A 16,736-nucleotide genomic window follows, 5' to 3' on the forward strand; every position below is an offset into this window, starting at 1 on the left:
CAATGAACCTTGAAGGCATGTGTGTTGACTTCATCCCAGTGACACAGAATGATCATCGATATATATTTCCAAGTCAGAATGGTGATTGACTTGCGGGCAAACTTGCAGGTGATGGTGTTCCCACGTACCAGCTACCCATCTCAATTGTATGAATTGTAGACTTGTATTGGGTTCCTGAGAAGCCTCAATGAATTTCTGTTCTGTGTGTTCCTGGTGGCATGAATATCTGTAGATGTGGTCCTAATTGAGCATATTGTTTTGTCTGGAATGGTGTCTGGTTTTGAGTGTGTTATTGGAACTGCACTCATTCAGCCATGTGGGGAATAGTTCATCACATTCATGACCGATGTGTTGTAGATGGTGGACAGGTTTCAGGAGTCAGGGGTGTTACTGGTTGCACGATTACTAGCCTCTGGTCTGCTCATATAACCATGGTACTTATGTGCTTAGTCCAGATCAGTTTTGTGTCAGTGGTAACTCAAGAATGTTAATAGTGGGTTTTTCACTGATGATGATACCATTCAATGTCAAGGGGGCAATGGTTATATTCTTCTTTATTAGAGATGGCCATTGCCTCGAAATTGTGTGATGTGAATGGTACTTGCCAGTTATCAGTGAAAATGTAGATACTGTATATCCAAATCATGCCTCATTTGGAAATGGATTGTTTGAGTATTTAATGAATTGCGAATGATACTGACAATTGCACAATGATAAGCAAACATGGATGTAAGTTTGCTTGCTGGACTGGAAGGTTTGATTTCAGATGTTTTGTCACCATACTAGGTAACATCATCAGTGAGCCTCCAGTGAGGCGCTGGTTTTATGTCCTGCTTTCTGTTTATGTGTTTAGGGTTGGTGACGTCATTTCCTGTGTTAGTGATGTCATTTCCTGTTATTTTTCTCAGCGTGCGGTAGATGGAGTTCAAATTGATTTGTTTGTTGATAGAGTTCCAGTTGGAATGCCATTCGTCTAGGAATTCGCATGTGTGTCTCTCTTTGGCTTGTCCTAGGATGGATGTGTTATCCCCATCAAAGTGGTGTCCTTCCTCATCTGTATGTATGGATTGTAATGATAGTGGATAATGTCTTTTTGTGGCTAGTTGATGTTCATGTATCCTGGTGGCTAGTTTCCTGCATATTTGTCCATTGTAGTGTTTGTTACAGTTCTAGCAAAGAATTTTGTAAATGACGTTTGTTTTGCTTGTTGTCTGGAGAGGGTCTTTCAAGTTCATTAGCTGCTGTTTTAGTGTGTTGGTGGGTTTGTGGTCTACCATCATGTCAAGGGGTCTGAGTAGTTTGCAGTAATATCTGAGGTGTCTTTTGTGTAGGGGAGAGTGAATAGGGGTTTCTGAGAGCATTTTGTCTGCTTGTTAGGGTTTGTTGCTGAGACTTCAGCTGACTGTGTTCATTGGGTACCCGTTTCCTTTGAATATACTGTATAGGTGATTTTCAACACATCTTATCCACATCCCGCACCTCCGCCCTCAAACCCCACTCCTCTAACCTTAACAAGGACAGAACTCTCTGGTTCTCACCTTCCACCTCACCAACCTCTGCATAAACTGCATTATCCGCTGATATTTCTGCCACTTCCAAATGGACCTCACTACCAGGGATGTATTTCCCTCCCTATCCCTTTCCGCTTTCTGCAAAGACTGTTTCCTCTGTGACTACCTGGTCAGATCCATGCCCCCCAACATCCCACCCTCCCATCATGGCACCTTCCCCTGCCACCGCAGGAACTGCAAAACCTGCACCCACATCTCCTCCCTCATCTCCATCCAAGGCCCTAAAGGTGCCTTCCACATCCATCAAAGTTTTACCTGCCCATCCACCAATATCATTTATTGTATCCGTTGCTCCCGATGCAGTCTCCTTTAAATTGGGGAGACTGGACATCTCTTCGCAGAACGCTTTAGGAAACATCTCCGGGACATCTGCACCAATGAACCCCATGGCCGAACATTTCAATTCCCCCTCCCACTCTGCTGAGTACATGTAGGTCCTGGGCCTCCCCCACTGCCACTCCCTCACCACCCAACGCCTGGAGGAAGAACGCCTCATTTTCTGCCTCGGAAGACTTCAACCCCAGGACATCAATGTGGACTTCACCGGTTTCCTTATTTCCCCTTCCCCCACCTCACCCCAGTGCCCACCTTCCAGCTCAGCGCCATCCTCATGACCTGTCCTAACTGCTAATCTTCCTTCCCACCTATCCGCGCCATCCTCCTCTCCAATCTATCATTTTCATTCCCACCTCCATCCACCTATTGTACTCTTGACTACCTTCTCCCCAGCCCACCACCCCCCCCCCCCCCCCCCCCATTTATCTCTCCACCCCAGAGGCTCCCTGCCTCATTCCGGATGAAGGGCTTTTGCCCAAAACATCGATTTTCCTGCTCCTCAGATGCTGCCTGACCTGCTGTTCTTTTCCAGCACCATTCTTCCTCTCTCTGTTGGACAACACTATCCAGGGTCCTACCATTAACTGTGTAACTTCTGCCCCTGTTTTCATTTTACCAATACCTTGCAATTATCCAAATTAAACTCTTTCTGCTATTCCTTAGCCCCTTGGCCCAATTGATCAGGATCCCTTTGCAATCTTAGATAACCTTCTTCACTGGCAACTATACACCAATTTTGGTGTCATCCACAATTGTACTAACATGCCTTATAAATTCTCATCCAAATCATTTTTAGTGACTCCAACTATCTCTTGATATAACTGAATCAAATTGGCTGGAGCCTGACATCTGTGAGGTAGGGGCCCTTTAGAGGATGCCTAGATGGAGAATCCACTTGGCATTTCTGTGAATGCTGGGCAGTTAATCTGTGCTGAACTCGACTCCCATTGAAGATGGAAATCATTATGGAAGCTCCTTTAAGGAGTTGTTTCATTGCCCACCATCATTCACAACTGTATGTGGCAGGACTGCAGTGCTTAAATCTCATCCATTGGTTGATTGGCTCTTTTTATAACTGTTGCTTGTGCTGTTTGACATACAAGTAATTCTGGTTTGTAGCTTCACAGGTTGACACCTCATTTTTAGGTGTGCTTGGTGCTGCTCCTGGCATACCCTCTGTACTTTTCATTGAACAATTTATTCATACACTAACTGTGAACAATGCTATTTTATAGCAATTGATGTTTCCATCTTTGAAGCAACTCAGTCATTTGCTTAGGATAAGTTATAAAAGCTAACATGCAACTATTAGCAGATCTACCAAACTTGGACTTCCAATCAAAAACAGAAATTGCTAGCAAAACTCAGCAGGGGTGGCAGCATTGATGGGAAGAAAGCAGAGTTAACATTCCGACTCTGATGAACTCTATTCTGATGAAGAGTCACTGGACATGAAACATTCACTGTTTTTTTTCCACAGATGCTGCCACACCTGCTGAGTTTCGCCAGCAATTTTTGTTTTTGTACAGTTCGCCAGCATCCGCAGTTTTGTTTTGTGTCAGTACTTTCTAAAGTGTGTCTTTACAGCTGTGTACCTTGTGCATTTTAAATCCACATTCCCATTAACATGCTGACATCATAACTTGCTGACACCAATTGGGAATTACCGTTCAGGGTTTATCTACCCATGAGAATGACATTTTTTAAAAAATTTCAAGCTCATAAAATTTAAATAAGACTCCCATTTTAGCATCATGAACACAATGAGAATTAATTTGGCTGGACGAATTGCAATGATTGGCCTTGATCTGTGGTTTGGATATCTTAACTGTGAAACATTCCTTAGGGCCGGAAGTTTTAAAATAAGCAACAGGAGAGTTGGTTCAGCAATTGCAGAGATCAAAAAGAATCCAAGCGAGCTCAGTTTTAAAACAGTTTTTAATGACTGTTGGTGAAGATTACGCAACCGTTTACAAGTCAACACCGAGACAGGCAGACTGGAGAATACAATACAGACTATTTGAGTGAGCTCACACATGCAATGTGTTGTCTTTATTCAGACAAGGCTGGCACATATTACCTGAGTAACCCAAGAAAATCTTGGGGGAGTAAGTGCAAATTCTACAATTAAATAAAAAATCTGTTGGAACCTCTCAGAAACACATTTCCTAATGGAGCAGAAAAATTAAATAATAATTAAATATTGACATACTTTAATAAATACTAAATAGTGTTACAAACTAGTGAGGATAAAAATTAATAATAGGACTGACTTCTTCAATGTAGCATTCAAAAAGAATAGACTAACACTAGAAATTGGAGGTGTTATTAGTCAGGAAGATAAAGGTATGTATATTTTCAGATAGTGTATAAAAAATAAATCACAATGTCACACCGTGGGGGACAATGCCTATTAAATAGAATTATTTAAACTTTCTTTTTAAATATTATCTTTCAAATTAAACCAAACAAAACCCAAGATTTGGTTTTTTAAAAATATTTCCAGTTGATGACTAGGTTGTTCTCCTTGAAGTAGATAACGTTCAAGAGAAATTTAACAGTGGTATTCAAAACTGAGGTGTTTTGATAAAGTAGAACAGGAGAAGTAGTTTTTCCCTCACAGGAGAGTTTGTAATTATAGGATATGAATTTAATGGAACTGGGAAAAGCAGAGCATGACGAGTTGGTATGATTTAGTATGTATTAGCTGTAAAGATAGTGGAAGTAATTTCAGTAGTAACAAAGGAGAGTTGATAAACACTTAAATTAAGAAATATAAATTGCAGCGTTATGACAAAAATTGAGCATAGACATTTTGTGTTATATATTTGGATGGGCAAGGCACAAGATTAGGATTATGAAATTATTTGGTGTATGGACTGTAGTGTAAGCGCTTTTTTGCCTATGTTTTATGGTAACATAATGTAGACATGCCAAATCTATAATTTCCTTCAGTCTCATTCCCGATCCAATATTGTATAGCTGACAAACACATTAGCTGTAGTACTATTCCAGTGAAAAAAGGTCAATTCAACACACATTTGGTGAGAAAATGCAGTACGACAGGAAACAAATATAAGGTTCAAGCTTCAGGTTCCTGGCTCTAAGAAGCTCAAATCAGACCAGCACAATAAAAATCACACAATACCAGGTTATAGTCCAACAGGTCTACATGGAAGTACTAGCTTTCGGAGTGCTACTCCTTCATCAGGTAGCTGTGTGAAGGAGCCACCCGATGAAGGTGCAGCACTCTGAAAGCTCGTACTTCCAAATAGACCTGTTGGACTATAACCTGGTGTTGTGTGATTTTTAACTTTGTCCACTGCAGTCCAACACCGGCTCCTCCACATCAGACCAGCACTGGAAGTTTTTGCAAAGAGCAAAAGCTTTTGTTTTCGAGGTGTGGGGGTGCGATACACAACTGCTACCTCCTTTTGATCACTAGAAAATATGCACATGTGGAAATAAGAAGAACAGGATCAAGATTAGACGGGATTCCCTCCGTAGCTGAATAGCTTATGGAACAAACTGAACTGCACAAGAGCCTAGAAATCAGGATTCAGGAACGGAGGGGAACAAAATAAAGACTCCAAACCAAATAACTCAATGTCCCGTGACTGTTTATATGAACTTGCCCAGGTACAAAAATATATTGACTAACTGTCCAACTTGCAAATCTAGAGGCTGTGGATATTTGCTACTCTTTATATTGCTATAACGTTCAGGGTAAGCAATGTTCCTACATTTTTACAGAACCATCCCATAGTCAAAAAGGTTGTTCCATCTTCTGGGCTGTTCGTTGCCACCTCTGTTTAACCCAGAATTCTGATAGCTGATTTTCACACGTACATTATACACCTCTAAACATTCACTCCTCCCCATACCCCACCATAATGAGTCTTACTTCAGCACAAGGAAGGTGGCAGGTAACAGTCTCAAAATTAATATCTAGTTGATTCGATTCATAGTCTAAAAAAACTCCCAAGAGCTTGCAAGAACCAGTACAGACACTACATTTTGGAAAATTAAATATCATCCTGACAAAGGAAATGCCAGGTTAGCAGCATTAGCAAAACTTCATGAAGATTTAAAAGATAGCAGGAGAAGTCCATCTAATCTGGCCCAAAATCTCATAAAGAAATAGTGAATCTGGATGTACTGGCGGGGAATCTCTGTGATTGAAAGCAATGATTAGCAATTTCTAAAAACATGGTCAGGTGGGTAGAAAATCTTTAGGGTTAGGGTTAATGTTTTTAATTGTTCTTAACTGAAATCCACTCCCCATGTGTCCATTCTAGAAATGATCACTAATTAGTGACCAGGATAAGTGGCTGAACATTCCTCTTTTCTCTCCAGGTCAGGCTCACTCCGAACATTTTTATCAAATTACCACCTTGGTCAAGATTGGTTACCATCACTGCAGACCAAGTCTCTGCACCGGGTTATTACAGCTCAGCATCACGTGAGCAGGAAATTTACGTACCGTATTTATAATGAAGCCAGGTTGTGTAATTCAAATAGCTACATCTGGACAAAGAAGGGGAAAGTTCTCCTATTTACTATTTCTGAGGAAACCCTAAATGCTTGCACAAAGAACATGGTAATAGTATGACAATGACCAGCCTGAAGCATGTACTTAAAGTGAATGCAGCAGAGAATGGACAACTCTATCTGAAATTGTGGTGCCCAGCCTAAGAAAATTATATTGATAAACTTAATTGGCTTCTTGTGGTTTCATACATTACATGAAACTAGTTGCATTTAATACTACCAGGATGGCCAAAAGTCAGGGATAATATTAAGGGACACTTTGTAATTCGATGCCAGATAACCAGGGTGGAGGGTTACTGAAGAACAGTCATGCTGGGATCAAGGTTAACTCTGCTTCTCTCACCACAGATGTTGTCAGACCTGCTGAATGTCTCTAGCATTCTGTGTTTTTTTTTGCAGGGTATTGTGCAGTTTCAAGAGACTCACTGGCGTACTCCTGCTCTCTCTTCTAATATTGGAAAGTGGCAGTAGGAGAGGATGGATCAGGACTTCACTCAACCAAGATGCCCTCTGTTGTGCATCAGTCTGTTGACACATATTGTCCAGGCTCACCAAATGAGTCATGGCTATTTGGGTGAGTAGTTGGGGGCGACCTGACCGTGGAATCAAACTCTAGCACGAAGCAACATCAGGAGAGGAGGATGACAGAAAATGAAAGGGAAAGGAATTAATCCCAAAACAAAACTAATATTGAAAGGAACTGTGAAGAGAAGGCTAGGGTCCTATGACAGTGCTGTAACATTCTAATACTGCAGCTTTCAGTTTACATCCAGGTATGACAATCAAACTAACTTACTTGCCAAAATAGGATGAACTTAGGCAGCATCTACAGAGAAATTCTTCCCTTTCTACCTCAGCCGCTGTTCAGCCCTTGAATGGAAGTGACCATTTATTTGCGAGGGAAGAAAGTATGTAGATGAGAGAATAAAACTATCACCTTGTTTCCTATCAACCTAACATATTGAGAAACATATTTTGATATCTATGATGCTTTTCTTTGCGTCATAGATGACTCCTAGTTGTCTGAGAAACTATTGGTTAAATTCAAGAAATGGTCACTTGGTAGTTCTATAATCGTTCCTGAGGCTTATGGGTGAATGTGGAGAAAGTGAGGACTGCAGATGTTGGAGATCTGTGTTGAAATGTGTGGCGCTGGAAAAGCGCAGCAGGTCAGCAACATCCAAGGAGGAGGAGAATCAACGTTTCAGGCATAGGCCCTTCATCAGGAAAGAGGCTCGTGAGCCAAGGAGGCTGAGAGATAAATGGGAGAGGGTTGGAGGTAGGTAGCTGGGAATGTGATAGGTAGATGAGAGTGGGGGTGAAAGTGATATGTCAGAGAGGAGGATGGAGCTGATAGGTGGGAAGGAAGATGGACAGGTAGGACAGGTCAAGGCGGCGGTGCCGAGTTGGAAGGGTGGGACTGGGATAAGGTGGGGGGAAGGGCAATGAGGAAACTGGTGAAATCCACATTGATCCCTTGTTTGGAGGGACCCAAGGCGGAAGATCCCCTCGGCCAACAAGCCTCATTCCTGATGAAGGGCTTATGCCTGAAACATCAATTCCCCTGCTCCTCCGATGCTGCCTGACTGGCTGTGCTTTTCCAGCATCACACTTTTCAACTTATGGGCGAATGTACCTCGTTATGTAGTACCAAATCATGAAGTTCCATAAAAACGTCAGGTTTGACCTCTGGTCTGTGTTGAAAGTTTGGGTGGACAGACTAACAATCAAGGACTATTCAGGACTATTCAGTGCAGCTTGCTGGATTGTGTATTTCTAGTCATCTATAAAGAGCCATGTCAGAATCAGTTCTGATCGTTCCTCTGATTAAAACCATTTGTTAATGATGGAGTGATCGATCATATGGCTGTTTGGATGAGATGATAGAGGGTATTTAGTCTGACTGTGTATCTTCAAGACAGTGTTGAGTGGGAGTAAGATGGAGTCCCACAGTTGAGCTTTATTGAAAGCAGCTCCAAATGGTCATGTCACTATGTTATTTCAAGAAAAACTATGATTTCTCTTCTGCTCTCCTGAAGGTCCTGATTATTTGTTGAAATGTGGCTCCAGAGGCACACTCTGCCATTTAGTTCCTAGTCCAAGTAGCCATTCTTCTCCTGAGCTTAGCATTTGTTGGCAAGATTCAACAATCAAAACCATCACAATCAAAGCTAATACTTTCCCTGTGCTGAGTGAGACTCTCAAAGCTCATAATCAGGAGGTATTCACTCCAAATGACTGACAGCTCCCCATCACCATCTTGACAGATTAATGAACTCAGCATAGAAAAGAGATTTAAGCTAGGACTTTCTTGGTTTATAGAGCTCAATAATCCTCCTAAAAAGCTTTAAATGGACTGGTTGAGCAGATTTGAGATGTATTGTCAAAAGAAAGAAGAAAGAATTGTCATAAGAATTGAATAAGGAAGGCACAAATGCTGGGAAATCCAAAATTTAAAACAGGATTCTGGAAATACATAGCATCAACTCAGCAACTGCACTGGACTATCATACTATTTTAGGTGTGATCCTCTGTTTGAACAAATGAAAAATAACTCATCTTTAAACAGGAGTTATCTGAGCAGTTCAAATGCCTGCCCACATTCTTGGCCAGGGCAGGGCAGATTAAGGGTGAAATAGAAAGAATAAAGTAATAAAAACAAAATGGCTTGGTGCCACTTCTAATCATTAGCTACTGATCTGTGTTCTGAAGCGCAGGTCAGGCAGGGACAGGATCAGGCTGGGCTGTGATGCAACATGCAGTCAAACAGCCTGCCAGTATTCACCCACTGGAAGCTGAAGGTAAAGTTACACATTCATGACTGAAGGCAATTGATCACAACATATTTTCTCTCTAAACCCTGATTGAGGATGGACAAATAAAAAGGGAAGTTTGTCCACATTAAGCATTCAAAGACATTCTGTTTTGGAACACATTCACAGTTCTACATGCAAGTCTTTATAAATGTTATCAACTGCCCACTCTGCAGGAGCTTCTTCATGTGTATATTTGGAAACTGCTTGTTGGAACTGAATTTGACGCTGCACATCTGGGTCGATGTTGATCCAGTTGTTGGCAATCCATTTGGTCCCTTTGGTGACGACGCAGCCACCATGTAACGAGTACTCATCCTGTTCACCCACCCAGCCTGCAAGAGTTGGGAGAAAACAATTAACACCACGCTTTAGAAGTTTCTAGTTCTGAACCTTGAGGAATGAAATATAATCCTTGGTTGTCATTGAAAGAAGATGACTGTCAAAGACAGGGAACCTGAAATACACAGTACTACAGCATCAAGATTGCACACCTTAGAGCCCTAAACTCGAAGCAGACTGACATTAAATAGTTTCGAGCATACTGAAATATGCACCACAAACAAATAATAGAAAACGGAGGGAGGAAAAAAGGCAACTAACACAGGTCTACCATGGCCCTTACCTGCTGTGGTTACGTAACATGGAAACACAGTTGGGATTAACAGTATATACTGCTGAAAAAGGGGCTTAAGGAATGCAAAAATTTAAAAAGCAACAATTCTGTTATTTATTGTTCCTTAGGTTTCACTATATCCTTGATCTTCCTGCTTCCTCTTCTTTTCCAGTGGTTTAAAGACTAACATTTTCACTTTCTTTCAGATTCTGATGAAAGATTATTGACCTGCAGTGTTAACTCTATTTTTCTTTACAGAAACTGCACAATTTGCTGAGATTTATAGGTTTTCTTTGTTTTTATTGGAACTAAATTCTACTCTTTCCAAGAGCTACCTTTATGTAATCTATTTTATGACAGACCCTAATGAGGTAAAACAGTGTATTAAAAAAAAATCAAATAAATTATGATAAAACACAGTTTGATTGTTTTTTTGCCTGTCCTAACTCAGGGGCCACAGCACTTTTAATCTAGCCACAACAGACAGAACAACTATCCATTAGGCAGACAGGAGATCCTCCCAAATTAGTTTTTAATTGCACTTCACAAGCAACCATTTCAGAATAATGCACCAATAATTATTTCCCAGGAACTAGGAAAGGGCATATTTTTAATTGCAAAGTACTTTGGTTAATCTTACTTCCTTCTCTTGTAAATATAAACAAATATAAACAAATGCATGGCCAAATTGGTCTGAGTACCTTCACCATCAGAGAGGTAGTTGTACCAGAAGAGAGCAGTGCCTTGCAAAGGCTTCACCAGCAGATTGGCTTGGTCACAGTTTCTCCGTGTATCTCGTAAATCCACGTCATTCTGGATTAAAGACTGAGGAAAGAGTCAGAGCAAAGAGCGCAGTTCTTTAGTTCTTAGAATCCAATATAAGTTATCTGCAGTGATTATTTGAAATTGAGCTTGCTGTAATACAAAGAGTCAACTGCACACTGAATATAATGTTGGCAAAAAATGCCAGCAGTTTATCATTTCTTGGTGGACAGCTGAATTTATAGTATCAAAGGCTTCCCCCCATTTTCCTTGTTATGAAGTGCAATATTGGGAACTAATGACGCAATCTGATTACATGGGAGTTAACAGCCTGTCAGTACTTCCTCCCACAACGACTCCTCATGAATACTATTCAATAACTATAGATGATCTCAGTCCTGTGTTAACATAGCATCTTAACGTAGATCCTTTCCAGAACCAGATGGATGGAGAGTGATCAGACCTGAAGATACCTGGCTGATAATCTCCTCTTTAGCCCAACAGTCACACAGCACCGTCTGAGTGTTTTTGGTTCAGTTCTAGATCATCAAGAATGGATTTTTCAAATCAGCAGGCAAGCCTAAATAATAAGAGGTTTACAACAGGATAAAATTTTGGAAATGCCAGCTGTGTTGCAAAGCCACCGTACTAATTTTACATTACAACGTATTTAAAATATTTTTCCTTGACATTTTGATAAATCTACAATTATTAGGGTGGAGTTTCCACTAGTTTTATTTGCCCAACCTCAGGTGAAACCAGCTAAGTTAATGCAGTGGACCTCAGAAACATCAAGTGGAATGAGAGTTCCTTTGACCTGTTAATGCTATTTACAAATCAATTCAACCAAATCCAGGACCATCCAAAAAAACAATAAGAAAACAAAATGATGAGCATGACAAGTTGTAAGTGCCCAGCCAAGGAGGTCCTTCAAATGCATTTTTATTCAGGCACCCGGGCAATAGCTGGTACATCTGCAAAGTTTTTATATGTTAAAAGCTACTACATTTACAACAAAAATGACGAAACACAGAGTGAAACTAGAAAATGGTTTGGTTGGAATTGAAAAAAATAAGATTTAGCAGTTTAAAATCAGATTGCTTGCAATAAGAGAACAAGACATTCTCAACAGAAATACTTGTAGTTGGTGATCAATCCATTTTCAGCTGAATTAATAAAAGTCAGGTGACTTTTCTTAAGTACATCAATAACTTTTTTAATAGAAATAAAATATTAGCTCTCATCTAACTGGTGCTTCCTCATGGCAGCCCCTCCACCAACAGGAGTCTGTTTGCCAATCAACCAGCATGCTCTTCACTAACAGTACGGAAACACTATTCTCCCATACAGAGGTATTCTTGCAAATTGTCTTGATGAGCACAAGACAAAGCTTTTGGCATATTTTTCAGCAATAGTCAAGAAAGATAATGATTCTGATCTATTGTACTAATACACTGCATCAAGGAGACATGCAAAACTGGTCTCACTAGGAATCAGGAGGCACACTCTCCACTGGTTGGAGTCATACCTGGCATATAGGACAATGGTTCTAGTTGCTGGAAGTCAGACATCTCAGCACCAAGTCATCTCTGCAGGAATTCCTCAGGGTAGTGTCCAAAACATCTTCAGCTACTTCAGCAATGACTTTCCCTCCATCATAAGGTCAGAGGTGTGGATGTTCACTGATGATTGCACAATGTTCAGGACCATTTGCAACTCCTCAGATACTGAAGCAGTTCATGTTCAAATGCAACAAGATCTGGACAATATCAAGGCTTGGGCTGCCAAATGGCTAATAACATTCGTGCCACACAAATGTCAGGTAATGACCATCTTCAATAAGAGACAGTCTATTGATGGTTGACATTCAATGGTGCTACCATCACTGAATCCTCCACTATCAATACCCAGAGGGTATCATTGACCAGAAACCCAACTGGACTCACTATAGTAGCACAGCAGCTACATGAGCAGGTCAGAGGCTAGAAATACTGCATAAAGTAACTTACCTCCTGACTCCCCAGAGCATGTACATCAACCGCAAAATCTGCGCCCATATCTTCTCCCTCACCTCCATCCAAGGCCCTAAAGGAGCCTTCCACATCCATCAAAGTTTTACCTGTACATCCACTAATATCATTCATTGCATCTGTTGCTCCCGATGCGGTCTCCTCTACATTGGGGAGACTGGACGCCTCCTAGCAGAGCGCTTCATGGAACATCACCAGGACACCTGCACCAACCAACCACACCGCCCTGTGGCCCAACATTTCAACTCCCCCTCCCACTCTGCCGAGAACATGGAGGTCCTGGGCCTCCTTCACTGCCGCTCCCTCACCACCAGACGCCTGGAGGAAGAACGCCTCATCTTCTGCCTTGGAACACTTCAACCCCAGGACATCAATGTGGACTTCATCAGTTTCCTCATTTCCCCTTCCCCCACCTCACCCTAGTTCCAAACTTCCAGCTCAGCACTGTCCCCATGACTTGTCCTTCCTGCCTATCTTCTTTTCCACCTATCCATTCCCCCTCCTCCCTGACCTATCACCTTCATCCCCTCCGCCACTCACCTATTGTGATCCAAGCTACTTTCTCCGCACCCCCACCCTCCTCTAGCTTATCTCTCCACGCTTCAGGCTCACTGCCTTTATTCCTGTTGAAGAGCTTTTGCCCGAAAAGTTGATTTTGCTGCTCCTCGGCTGCTGCCTGAACTGCTGTGCTCTTCCAGCACCACTAATCCAAAATCTGCAGTCATTTTTTTTAACCTACATCATCTTTGGGAGAAGTCAGGACTGAAAAATGTGTTGCTGGAAAAGCGCAGCAGGTCAGGCAGCATCCAAGGAGCAGGAGAATTGACGTTTTGGGCATAAGCTGAAGAAGGGCTTATGCCCGAAACGTCGATTCTGCTGCTCCTTGGATGCTGCCTGACCTGCTGCACTTTTCCAGCAACACATTTTTCAGCTCTCATCTCCAGCATCTGTAGTCCTCACTTTCTCCTAGAAGTCCGGACTGTGATGGAATATTCCCCACTTTCCTGATGGATGCAGCTCTAACAACACTCAAGAAGCTTGATACCATCCATGATAAATCACACCCACAACATCTACTCCTTCCACCAATGACACTCAGTACCAGCAGTGTATACTGTCTATGAGATGCAATGCAGAAATTTACTGAAGATCCTCAGGTAGTATCTTCCAATTCCATGACCACTTCCATCTAGAAAGAGAAGGGCAGCAGATACACAGGAACACCACTAGCAGCAGGTTCCCCTCCAAGACACTCAGTATCCTGACTTGGAAATATATTGCTGCTCCTTCACTGTCACTGGGCCAATATTAGATTAGATTACTTACAGTGTGGGAACAGGCCCTTTGGCCCAACAAGTCCACACCGACCCGCCGAAGCACAACCCACCCCTACCCTTACATTTACCCCATACCTAACACTATGGGCAATTTAGCATGGCCAATTCACCTGACTCGCACATCTTTTTGACTGTGGGAGGAAATCCACGCAGACACAGGGAGAATGTGCAAACTCCACACAGTCAGTCGCCTGAGTCGGGAATTGAACCCGGGTCTCAGGCGCTGTGAGGCAGCAGTGCTAACCACTGTGCCACCGTGCCGCCCACAAATATCCTGAAATTCCCTCCATAACAGTATTGTGGGTCTACCTGTAGCACATGGGCTGCAGTGGTTCAATAAGACAGCTCACCACCACCTTCTCAGGGGAAATTAGGGATGGGCAATAAATGCTGGCCAGCCAGTATTGCCCACATCCTACAACTGCATAAAAACAAAATACAGACTTGAAAAGAATTTTATGCTTGCGATTAAATCATGCATTTTTATGGAAAGCAGACCTTTAATCTAACCAGTATAACTGTGCTCAAAGTTGAAACTCTACACTTGTAAAATGTCTTGCTATTAAGATATGCAAAGGTTTGAATCAAATTTCCCTCCTTCCTGATAATATTTAAGTAAGTTTATGAAAATGTTGGAATAAATTCAGAAGAAATTCAGCATGGTGATACAACACTGAATATATTTTGAAGGAAATCTAATATATCTCCTCTAAATCCCACTGAGAGCGACTTAGCACTGTGCAAATGTTGTGTGGCCCAAGGGTCGCAAGCAATGTGGACAGCTGCCAATGAAGTGCTAACATAATGATACAATGGTATAGAACCCACAGCTTACAAGGTGAAAGTGAGGACAGCAGATGCTGGACATTAGAGTTGAGATATGGTGCATCCGAGCAGCAGGAGAATCGAAGTTTCAGGCAAAAGCCCTTCATCAGAATGAGGCTGTGAGCTTAGGGGATGGAGAGATAAATGGGAGGGGCATGGGACTGGGGGGAATAGATACAAGCCTGCACAGTCTGAGACATTCAATTTACTCCTGTTTTGTTGGAAGAGCTAATGGGAATGATACTGCTCAACATAGCAGAAATACAAAAGCAAACTACATACATCATGATGTTCTGCTTTACCAACTGATTCATAGAGTCATACAGATATACAGTTTAGAAACAGGCACTTCCTTCCAACTTGTCCATGCCAACCAGGTATCCTAAATTAATCTGAAAATGTGTTGCTGGAAAAGCGCAGCAGGTCAGGCAGCATCCAAAGAGCAGGAGAATCGACGATTCTTCAGGGCTGCGCTTTTCCAGCAACACATTTTCAGCTCTGATCTCCAGCATCTGCAGTCCTCACTTTCTCCTCCTAAATTAATCTAGTCCCATTTGCCAGCACTTGACCCATATCCCTCTATACCCTTCCTATTTATGTACCCATCCAGATTCTTTTTAGTCATAGAGTCATGTACAGCATGGAAACAGAACCTTCGGTCCAACCCATCCATGCCGACCAGATATCCCAACTCAATCTAGTCCCACCTGCCAGCACCCAGCCAATATCCCTCCAAACCCTTCCTATTCATATACCCATCCAAATGGCTTTTAAATGTTGCAATTGTACCAGCCTCCACCACTTCCTCTGGCAGCTCATTCCATAAACATACCACCCTCTGTGTGAAAAAGCTGCCCCTTAGGTCTCTTTTATATCTTTCTCCTCTCACCCTAAGCCTATGTCCTCTAGTTCTGGACTGTCTGACCCCAGGGAAAAGACTTTGTCTATTTATCCTATCCATGCCCTCAGAATTTTGTAAACCTCTACAAGGCCACCCCTCAGCCTCCGACACCCCAGGGAAAACAGCCCCAGCCTGTTCAGCCTCTCCCTATAGCTCAAATCCTCCAACCTTGGCAACATCCTTGTAAATATTTTCTGAACCCTTTCAAGTTTCACAACATCTTTCCGATAGGAAGGGGACCAGAACTGCACGCAATATTCCAACAGTGGTCTAACCAATGTCCTGTACAGCTGCAACATGACCTCCCAACTCCGGTACTCAATACTCTGACCGATAAAGGAAAGCATACCAAACGTCTTCTTCACTATCCTATCTACCTGTGACTCCACTCTCAAGGAGCTATGAACCTGCACTCCAAGGTCTCTTTGTTCAGCAACACTCCCTAGGATCTCACCATTAAGTGTATAAGTCCTGCTAAGATTTTCTTTCCCAAAATGCGGCATCTCGCATTTATCTGAATTAAACTCCATCTGCCACTTCTCAGCCCTTTGGCCCATCTGATCACGATCCTGTTGTAATCTGAGGTAGCCTTCTTCGCTGTCACTCACTACACCTGCAATTTTGGTGTCATCTGCAAACTTACTAACTATACTGCTTATGCTCGTATCCAAATCATTTATATAAATGACCCAGCACCGATCTTTGTGGCACTCCACTGGTCACAGGCCTCCAGTCTGAAAAACAACCCTCTACCACCACCCTCTGTCTTCTACCTTTGAGCCAGTTCTGTATCCATTAAATATTGAAATCATACCAGCCTCCACCACTTCCTCTGGCAGCTCATTTCATACACGCACCACCCTCTGCATGAAAAAGTTGCTCCTTAGGTTCCTTTTAAATCTTTCCCCTGTCAGCTTAATCCTATGCCCTCTTGTTTTGGGCATCCCCCACCAAGGGGAAATAATCTTGTCTATTTACCCTATCCATGCCTCTC

General features: G+C 42.2%; 1 protein-coding gene across 1 annotated transcript in view; it reads right to left on the bottom strand.

Moving 5' to 3' along the window:
- Positions 1-8,730: 8,730 nt before the first annotated feature.
- Positions 8,731-16,736, bottom strand: part of p4htmb (prolyl 4-hydroxylase, transmembrane b) — a 72,317-nt gene continuing 64,311 nt past the window's right edge. The window contains exons 8-9 of the mRNA XM_060835075.1: positions 10,589-10,712; positions 8,731-9,606 (exon numbers count right to left, since the gene is read on the bottom strand). Of these exons, the coding sequence (XP_060691058.1) occupies positions 9,395-9,606; positions 10,589-10,712 (336 nt within the window). The 3' untranslated portion in view covers positions 8,731-9,394. The remainder of the gene's footprint in view (positions 9,607-10,588; positions 10,713-16,736) is intronic.

Source organism: Hemiscyllium ocellatum, chromosome 14, assembly GCF_020745735.1.
Source record: "Hemiscyllium ocellatum isolate sHemOce1 chromosome 14, sHemOce1.pat.X.cur, whole genome shotgun sequence".
NCBI classification, from domain to species: Eukaryota; Metazoa; Chordata; class Chondrichthyes; order Orectolobiformes; family Hemiscylliidae; genus Hemiscyllium; species Hemiscyllium ocellatum.